This window comes from Pygoscelis adeliae, unplaced genomic scaffold, assembly GCF_000699105.1.
Source record: "Pygoscelis adeliae isolate BGI_AS28 unplaced genomic scaffold, ASM69910v1 Scaffold172, whole genome shotgun sequence".
Taxonomy (NCBI): domain Eukaryota; kingdom Metazoa; phylum Chordata; class Aves; order Sphenisciformes; family Spheniscidae; genus Pygoscelis; species Pygoscelis adeliae.
The window spans coordinates 1,433,248-1,443,143 of NW_008824338.1; the positions used below are offsets into that span (position 1 = coordinate 1,433,248).

General features: G+C 43.4%; 1 protein-coding gene across 1 annotated transcript; it reads right to left on the reverse strand.

Moving 5' to 3' along the window:
* Positions 1–7,504: 7,504 nt before the first annotated feature.
* CTGF (connective tissue growth factor) lies at positions 7,505–9,889 on the reverse strand. Its single transcript, XM_009319053.1, has 3 exons — positions 9,621–9,889; positions 9,176–9,387; positions 7,505–8,839 (listed from the first exon to the last, which is right to left on the reverse strand). Exons 1-3 carry the CDS (start codon positions 9,838–9,840, stop codon positions 8,543–8,545), a joined length of 729 nt encoding a protein of 242 aa, XP_009317328.1. The 5' UTR covers positions 9,841–9,889; the 3' UTR covers positions 7,505–8,542.
* Between the last annotated feature and the right edge of the window lie 7 nt (positions 9,890–9,896).

Here is a 9,896-nt window from a genome sequence, read left to right on the forward strand (position 1 = left end):
CGGGGGCTCCTGCGGAGCAGCCACACGGTGTCAGTCTGATGCAGAGAAAGAGCCCGCGCTCATCCCCGGGAGCCGGCTCCGAGTCCGGCAGCCCTCAGCAGCGGAGCCGTATGCAAACTCGGACCGGAGCGGGCCTGGGTAGTCCCCAGCATAGGATGTATTTGCTGTTTCAGGAGTTGTTAGTCTGATACTGCTTCAAGGGGTGTATGAAGTGCTAGCTAGGCTAAATATTAGAATATATTGCCGTACTTCCTACACCATCTATTAGCAGCATCATATAACACAAATTATATGCTCCAAATTTGCCTCATTAAAAAACCCAATTTTTATCTAAATGCACTCATGAAATAAAATGACTGACTTTTTCCTCCTCCTTGTTTTGGAGAAGTAGACAGACAAAATACAGGTGCCAGTGCACAATTTTTTATTTTCTCACTAAAGGACAGGCTGTCTCTGTGCAACCTTACTAGCCCCCAAGTAGCCCTGGTGTGGATATACAGAGTACAAAAAAATTCGAAGACTGTTTAATGAAGTCTATTAAATAATCTTAGAGAGATCTTAGACAAAACCGTTAACTATTTGGAACAAGAACCTGTTGCCTCTCACAATCAGCAGCCACTATACAGCACAAGGAGATTCTATCAGCCAGCATTACGGCTGCTTGTTTGGTTCTGATTTTTGCGTTTAATGAAGTCTATTAAATAATCTTAGAGAGATCTTAGACAAAACCGTGAACTATTTGGAACAAGAACCTGTTGCCTCTCACAATCAGCAGCCACTATACAGCACAAGGAGATTCTATCAGCCAGCATTACGGTTGCTTGTTTGGTTCTGATTTTTGCTGAGAGGGCCATCATATATGTCTGTGTGTGGCTGCCAGCAAATATCCTTTTGTTTCTAAATTGCATTGTGATAAGGTCTGTGAAGAATGCTGTGCAGGAGCCAAAGAATACATTACATAAATAGTCTCAAATTTGCTTTTCAGCTGTACGAAATCAAAGCACTCTTAAGGATAGAAGAGTCTTGCTTGATTTCTGCATGTAGAAAGTCTATTAATTCTTCATAGAGAAAACAAGTTTTTACCCAGAGAGCCCTTGCACTATAAAGGCTGGCTGTACTTCCAAGCTTTGCCATGCTCATTATATACTTGCAGAAGTCAGAAAAGCCAGAACTAAAAATCCCAGTTGTACACATTTTTCCAAAGGGTAAGATGAGCATACTCACATTTGTAGAGTGGAATATTATATAAGATGACACATTTATATTATAACTGCTTCCTCATGAGAATAACTACCTAATCCAGAAAGCTACAACGGGGATGTGTGTGTGCGTGCGCGCACATGTGTGTAACGTTAGACTTTACAGGATATCCTTACACTAGATGTATCCTGTGTTGACTAGCTCTAAGAGTCTGGTACTCTGGCTGTTAAGTCAAGGTGGGTAACATTGCCAATTCTTCTGTAACAGCATTTTGTTGGGTATCTCATCAAATAACTGTAAAATAAAATGGCACTTCTACAGTGCTGTTTATTACTGCTATGGAACGTAAGCATGAGCAGCAATGCTGAGCCTATAACACAGCAAGCAAATCCAAATATTGCCTTCCCTCGCAATGCTGATCCCAGGTGGCTTCTCGTAGGCGTTAGCAATGCTGGGATCCACTCAGGACCACTGGCCGGGGCATGTTCTGATCTGTGTAGTGCCTTCCAAAGTGGCTACTTACCGGCTATGGAGCTGTGGCTGGAAGGATCAATGGAAGGAAAGAAACATTTCATTTCTGTGCCATCTAATAAAAATCCTTGGAGGCACACGTAGAAGAAAATCCTCAGTCGAGCAGATTCCCCCAGGTGGGCAACTACAGCTACGATGCTGATGGGAAAAACCCATTGAGAGACACACGTGGCACTTCCCAAGATAAGGTAAGCTGGCCTCCTTCATTAACTCCTACCATGTTAGATTTCAAAAGCTTGATCAACTTATTGACCTTGGACTTTTTGACTTCAGAACAAGCCTAGAATTAGAACAGTATGTGTAAATGGAAAAGGCCAAATGTGACTTTTTACGTATGTCCGTTGCTCTGCATGTTTGCTCTCTTGCATACATAGTGTTCTTGAGAATTAAGTCAAAACAAATGCTCTTTTCCACTGAGATCAATGAACTCTAGCATTGACCTTACTTAGGGTGGCAGAAATTGGAAATTTGTGAAAATAAGTATTTTCACAGCAAGACCGTGTACTTCTACTCCCTGGCTTTACAGCGTGTAGTGGTCCTCAACTATTCTCATGCTTTTCATCAAATACGCATTTCTCTCTTGCTCTTGATTCACAGATAGGAAGGTGCAAATTTTGCACTGTACTATCTTTCTGTCTTGCTCTTGTTGGCTGTGAAGCTGAACCCCAGAGCGATGGTCATCTGTTTAGCTGATCTGTTTTCCGTTGTTTCACCAATCCTCTCCTCCACCTGGGGCTGGAGCTGTGTGACAGCAGAGCGCCGTTGCAGATGTCGGCGGGGCCATACCTGTTCTTGGATCAGCGAATGGCTCGGCGCATGTGGTGTAACCAAAGCCTGAGAGTTAGGGCAAAGTAAGTTCCTACAGAGCATGGTGTTGTGCCAAATCACAAAGCCATGATGAGATGATCTCTCATCAGAAGACATCAAATGTCATCTTTGGTTAAGAATAAACTTTTTTTTAAATTGCATGATTTAAGAAATATGTGATTAAGAAAGCGTAATTAACACCATACCATATCACAGTGTATTAAGATTATATCTAATACCTTCCCAGATGTTACACTGCCTAAAGCTTGAACAGTATTTCAGATCTATTTTGAATTCTACTCCACCACATTCATTTACCAGATGCACTGGCTTATCACTTCCCTAGTAGGTAATACTTTCTTGTGCAATTTGTGCTCCTCCAAGTGCTTGTTGCCCAGCAAATGCCACAGGAGCCAGCCTGTGGCCTCTGGGGAGCCCTCCAGGCACACAGCCCCGTGCAGTTCCCCTAACTTCGTACAGCCTCAGGACTTTGGGCCACTGGTGGTCTAAACCAGTGTGACTGCACTTATGTCAGTTAGCTAGGCTGACAGAAGTCCTGAAAACTGGCTGAAAAGCTGGTTCTTAGCATTTAGCTTAGAAGCAGGAAAAGATATTTCGTAGCTGCTGAAAGCTGTTAAATACCTGCTTTTAATAGGACTAATTTAAAACAACAAACATTTCTTTGGATTGTGCATTTCTTTCAGTGGCCCAATTAATGAGGCCGAGTAATGAATGGAGGCACCACTGGATTGTGTTTACACTGCAGTACCGCATTAGCAACCTTTTGCTCCTGCTCACGAGGCTGTAAAATGCTTTTTTCCTCACAGCATAGACACTATTATACTACTATTAGGGTTGGATTTACTTACCATTAAGCAAACGTAAATACTCCTGCATTTGGCACTGCCCCAATAACAGACAGGAGCTGAGGAATGCTGCCACAATACACAGTCAGAGGTTTCTGGGTGTACTTTTCAGAATCGCCCCATATTCGCTGCTCTGGGGGTGTGGGCTCAGACCAGCACGGAGAAGAGCTGAAAAGGCCAGGGCTAGCAGCAATGACCGCAAGCAGTTGTTCCCTGATGCAGGAGCAATGCTGGGTCGTGCAGTGGAGATGGGACCTTAGTCATGCTTCTAAACTCTGTTCAAACGCTAAATGTGTTGAAGGCTTTAGTACAGTTTGGGAACAGGTTCCTTCAAGAAATTCCTGGTATTTCCTGGTTCCAGGCAGGCTGAAAAACACTGTGAGAATGTGGTGCCTTTTGGTATGTCCATTTATGGGCATGAATCAAAGGAACTGCAGGGAGGAAAAAAAGTGGAAAATGAGAGGAAAAACAAGTTAACTGAGCTACTTCCCCTCTCGGATTCTTCTTGGGTTTTGGGCAAAGCCTTACACTGGTATTTCATCCCAACTTCTCCTTGCTAACTGCTTCCATATGTAGGCACAGTATAACATCAGTTAAAGCCACATTTAAGCACTGTTTTTAAAGAACTTAGGTCTTTGGTGGTAGGATGCAAAGTCAGAATGGTTGAATTATTATATATTTAGGTAAGAATATTACTGTTCCTTCTTACATTTAATGTCCTTTTCAGTGTAATGGTACGAGTGCTTTCTTCAAGTGCGATGTCTGAAAAAGCTATGCTACATGAAAAAAATACAAATGATCTAGTTAGAGTATGCTATTTCTAGTGGTGCCCAAAAGTCAGTTTTCTCAGCTGAGTCCCCGTCTTTGTGAGACAAACAGCTGGATACTGTTCAAAGACTTATTTGTTCCTGTGAGGTTACGGATCATTAAAAGTGGCTCATTCTTGAAGAGTTTCTTAACTAGTGTCTTTTGGATGTTTCTTAGCTCTAAGGAATCTGACAAATTTCCATCTGGAGAGTAGAGCCTACTTCATATGAAAGGGCTATAAGCCGTGTCTGTTGTTCACATCTGTATTGTGTTAGAAAGCTAAGCTGCAAATCCATACAAAAGTGTTACGGTACAAAAATCTGAAATATGATGGCTTAGAGTTATTTCACAAATTATTTGATACTCTGGTCTCCAGCCACCTTGAATTCCTGTTTAATGATTAATTGAGTATCATTTATTAAATGAGTATTGACTTTACAGTGGTCCCTTACCGACTGTATTATTAGTATTGCTGGAGATCCATTTTAAGCAGCTAGTCATTTGAATGAATATACTTTCATATATGAATAAAGTATTTTAAAAGTACAGTAGCAAACCTGCACAATAGAATTTTCTGAGGATGCAAATACCCAAAAGCGAACTTCCAGAACAAGGTATTTTGGAAGGAATGTGAACCAATGTTCTCTCCCATGTAAGTGACTTTGGACTTTTGAACTCAAGTTTTTGTTCTTACATCTATGCATCTTAGGCACAAAGAAATCAGGAAACATCTTTACGGTTGAAAGGTCCACGTTTTAAACATCATTTAAGATGCCATAAATTCCACACAAGGGCTCCTTTTTCCCAGGATACCTTTGAAAGAACGTCTTACAAACAGTATGATGCCTACCTACACCTCTAGGAGACCTTACAACAAAGTATTTGAATTTCTTTACCTTCAGAGATAAAACCTTCAGAGGTCTAACACTTGTGAAATGGTGTAAAATGCATGCTTCTGTCAGAAGACTACATGTGTTCCTGGAAAAAAAAGAAGTGCAAATCATTGTAATGCAGTGATAGCTGAAATTATGATCCTTGATAAGCTCAGGGGAGAGCAACAACTTGCTAAACAGATTTGCATATGCAGCGTACTTCCTTATTTTATTTCACAGTGGCAACAGCAAACCACCATTAAAATATTCTGACAGGAGGCCTCTTCCATCCTTCTCCACTGGCCTGTGAAGCAGTGTGATAATTTGTCAGATGGCAGGCAAAGCAGCTGCATCGTTGCATTACCAGGCAGAGGATAGGTCGTGGTGCCGAGCTCTTTTGGGGGAGCCCCCTTTGTGGGTCTCTAATTACAGATGGCCCTTCCTAAACCAGAGCACCGCTGCCGCTCTCTGGCCCTGCAGCCTTGTACGCCAGGCACAGCTGGTGGACGGTGCCGGGGGAGGCCACAGCGCTGTGCAGCTTAGGTGCCTGAGATATAGCCCGCACTGCGGAGGACTGGGAGCAGAACCTAAGTGAATCTCATGAGCTGGTCACGAGGCTCAAGAGGTTGATGTTATAAGGAATGGCCATTCATGACTGATACCAATTTGTAAAAGAACGCAGGGCAGAGTTGTTAATGAACAGGCTTGAGCAGCCTCATAAACACCCCATCTTTTAAGGGCATTAATCCAAACCTGCTAGGTATATTGTGCTTCTTTTTGTTCTTCTGATCCTGAGAGCTTCTATAGTGATGGCTATGAATGAAGTCCATGTACGTCCTGCCCTTGCTGGAACCAGAAATGACAGCTTTCTTGTTATTTGGGGGTGGAGCCACAGTAGCGGTAGGACAAGCAGTCCTTGGGGTTGTATGAGCATTTGGAGTGTTTCCAGGGTGAACTGAACGGCTGCATCGTATTCATAACCTGAAAAAAAAAAAAAAGAGAAAAAATGCTGGAGAGTCTCAGGGAGTGTAAGAGCCGGAGGCTACCCAAAACTATTTCATATGGGACACAGAAAGCCACTTCCTCATGCCAGGAGAATTCCTCGTATTTTTTTAGAGGAAGGGGAAATGCTTCTCTGGCCTTGTGCAAAGCCAGGTGAGGCCACTGGCAAGACTCCCATTAACTTCCCATTAGTTTAGGGCTCCGTTGCCCGTCATTAGTCAAAGCTGGTGTTACACTGATTTGCCGCTAATGCTAGCTGCAATCAATGGGATTGGAAGGTGCTCAGGAAGGATGGACATTTTTGTTAGCTACATTTTTGTAAGCTAAAACTCTTTCACCACCAGGAAATTCCAGATTGAACTTGTTTGCCTGAAGAGGATTCTTGTTGGAGAGTACGTGTTTTTTCTGAAAACAAGAACTAATGCTTCTAGTGCAAAGGTTAATTTTAAATTCAGAGAATCCCCTCGTCTTAATAAAGGGACAAAAGAAGTCTGTTATTAATGTAGGACCTAGCACAGGACTGAAGCTTTCCTTTTAGCTTTAGGGGGGTGAGAGAAGTGACTCACAACTGTCCTTACACTGTTTTTTGCTTATCTGAGAAGAATGTTTGGACCATTATCAAAATGTGTAGCTCTTACAACGCTTCTCATCTGCGAGCCTGCAAGAGTTTGAATCAATGGACACTTTACAGACAGAACGGTCACGTAAAATGATTTGCTCCCAGCCATCAAGTAGGAAGGTAACCTAGGTATTGGCCACCTGAGTTCAGTGCTCTGTCTACCATACCACCCTAAGGTCTTAATTTAAGTAAAACCACATCTAAGTTAGCCCTACTCTGCATGAAGGTTAAATCAGAAGATCTTAAGAGGCCGCTTCCAACCTGTATCATTCTATGATTTTTATGATACAACTCATTAGCTCTTCACTGAGAATTTTACCAAATTTTGGACTTCTCGATTTGACTCTAGAGTCAGGAGCCACTTTAATGCAGATACTTTAAAAACCATTTTCCTTGCCTTAGCTGAAAACAGATCTTAACTTGTGGAACATTTCAATGAAAGTAAGTATGCTGCATGGAGTATTAGAGCAGGAGTTGAATACTATGGTGACCAGCTGGCTCACTTCAAAGCCACCACGTGATGCGTGAGGAACCTGCTGCGCTTTCTAATGCAATACTGGCCTTGGCAAAGCAAGCCTGGCCCCGCCCTCCGTTCTAAATTCAGAAGAGTAACAAACTACAGTTGGTTCACTAGTAACAGAATAAGTAACCATAAATCATTAGCTTATTCATGAGTGTATGTGCTTCTGGACAGAAAAACCCACCACGCATTACTTGATTTTCATCTAGTGCAAAGCCAAGCCCTTTTAAGAATATGAAAAGTAATAGTGAAGACTAAAGGTAAATGAAATACCAAGCCATTTATATAAAAAATATAAATACTTTATTTTCAACTAAAAAGGTGCAAACATGTAACTTTTGGTCACACTTCTCAACACATAAACTGTCCAAAAAGAGCCATAGTCAAAGAAAGAAACAAATGCTCAAGTGGAAAGACTGATGACCTACAGAAGAGCCATTTTTTTAAAGCCACTTGTCCAATAAAGTGGAAGTAAATGTATTTTGCCAGACGAGTGCTTTGTAAGGATACAGGCACCTCAACTCGTAATACTCTCCGTCTTGATCTCAACTCACCATTTAGCCCCATCTGAACAATTTCCACTAGAGTATCTATTTCATGCTTTGAATGCATTGTCAGACAAGCTTTAAATCCTACCTATTTTGTTCCAAAAAAGAAGGCTATCATTGAAATTTCAAAGCATTAAACAAAGGCACAAAACTTTAAATTAATTTAGATAACTGTACAATATATATACACACACAGTATTTACAATATTAATAAAAAGTAGCTTGTTACAGGTAAATTAACTGCCACAAGCTGTCCAGTCTAATAGACATGATTCTGATTCTTGTTGACCAAGCCATACGAATCAGAGTGTCAGAGCTGAAACATTACTGTCCTGACTAACAGAACACCTTCTACTTAACACTTCGCTGGGCGAGGGTTTGCAGCATTCCAGCTGTTGCTGTCAGTTAACCAGCGCCAGCAAACATGCTAACGGTCTCCTTCTCAATTGCACTACTAGATGAAGCACGCTGTACCACATCAAGGGAACATTTGCTCGACTCTGCTTCTCCTGCCTATTTCCCTTAACCCCTTCACACCGCCTCACAAACAGCGTGTTCTGAAGCTGTGTCTTGCTGTGGTCCCACTGTCCGTTTCACCTTCTTCTCACCACCATTTGGGGTCAGTAGAAAAATTGTCTTAAGTCACACGGAGCAGTTTGTTGAAATGAAAAAAAAAACTGATTTAAATACCTTGTGCTATTGAATCATGTTTACAAAGTGAGATGCAAATCAGTTCAAGTTGAGAATCTACTTAGCGTCTCCTTCTGGCTTTATGCCATGTCTCCATACATCTTTCTGTAGTACAGAGACTCAAAGATGTCATTGTCTCCAGGGCAGTTGTAGTGGCACGCGCAGGTCTTAATGAACATCATTTTCCTTTTCATGATCTCCCCATCAGGGCACTTGAACTCCACGGGGAGGGTGGCTGTTCTGTGGGGTGTGCAGCAGCGCCCATCAGTGCAGACACCACAGAACTTAGCTCTGTAGGTCTTCACGCTGGTGCAGCCAGACAGCTCAAACTTGACGGGCTTGGAGATTTTGGGGGTGCGAATGCACTTTTTGCCTTTCTGTTAGGATACAAGTGAATACAAAATGTTTAGAAGGTAGGCTTTCACACAGCACTAAGTTTGCAAGCCAGGGGCAAGCACACATGCTAATCCTTATTATATTTTCATTAAGCAAGAACGTCTTACATAGTGCCATAATACAGCGTGAGAGAAAATTAAGGGCATTTAATTGTAAACTATTCACCACTGGGGTGAATTACCTTGAATTCAAATTTCAAGGTAAACCGCTTGAAACTGACCACCTGTCAGAACTGCACATTTTTTGGTAAGACACTGGGTTTTTGCTAGTGGATGGAAGCATCCTAGTAGATCATACATAAAGATGAGACTATTTACCTTGATGTTCTCCTCCAGGTCTGCTTCGCAAGGTCTGACCATGCACAGTCTACTCTGTTTCTCCAGTCTGCAGAAGGCATTATCATTGGTGACCCTGGTTGAGATGCCCATGCCACAGCTCTTGGAGCAAGCACTCCATTCAGTGGTCTGCACCAGGCAGTTGGCACGCATCATTGTTGGGTCTGGACCATAAGTATCTTCCAGTCTGTAAGCTGCAGGGGACAGACAACCAGGATGAGACCACCGTCTGATCTCATGCCCTGCTAGAGTCTCTCATCCCTTTCCTTAGAAATTCAGGCAGCCACGCTCATCTCTGGGGCGACCCCACTAATAGCTGCATTCCAGCTGCCGGGGTGCCCTGCGTCAACCCATCTCACTGCCTTCAACCTCCATGCAGGGTGCCCCTTCCCCCTGGGCGGCCATCCGCGGAGGGACCCCCACTCACCAGCGAGAGCAGGTCCCACGGCAGTCTGCTCTTTGGCCTCGTCGCAGACCCACTCCTCGCAGCACTTTCCAGGAAGCTTCACTCGGCGCGGGTAGGGGCAGTCAGGGCTGGGCAGGCGGACGTCCATGCTGCAGAGGGGCACGCAGCCCACCGCCCCGTCCAGGCAGGTGCACTGGTACTTGCAGCTGCTCTGGAAGGACTCGCCGCTCCGGTACACCATGCCGCCGAAGACGCACGGGGCGCCGTCCCGAGCTGCGAGGGGCAGGAGGCGGAGGG

Excerpts from the sequence above, each read along its gene's own strand:
- CTGF (XM_009319053.1), bottom strand. The coding sequence starts at position 9,840 with ATGGTGTACCGGAGCGGCGAGTCCTTCCAGAGCAGCTGCAAGTACCAG. Across the intron at positions 9,388-9,620 it reads CGTGGGACCTGCTCTCGCTG|CTTACAGACTGGAAGATACT; the intron begins GTGAGTGGGGGT and ends TGTCCCCTGCAG. Across the intron at positions 8,840-9,175 it reads ACCTGGAGGAGAACATCAAG|AAAGGCAAAAAGTGCATTCG; the intron begins GTAAATAGTCTC and ends GTATCCTAACAG.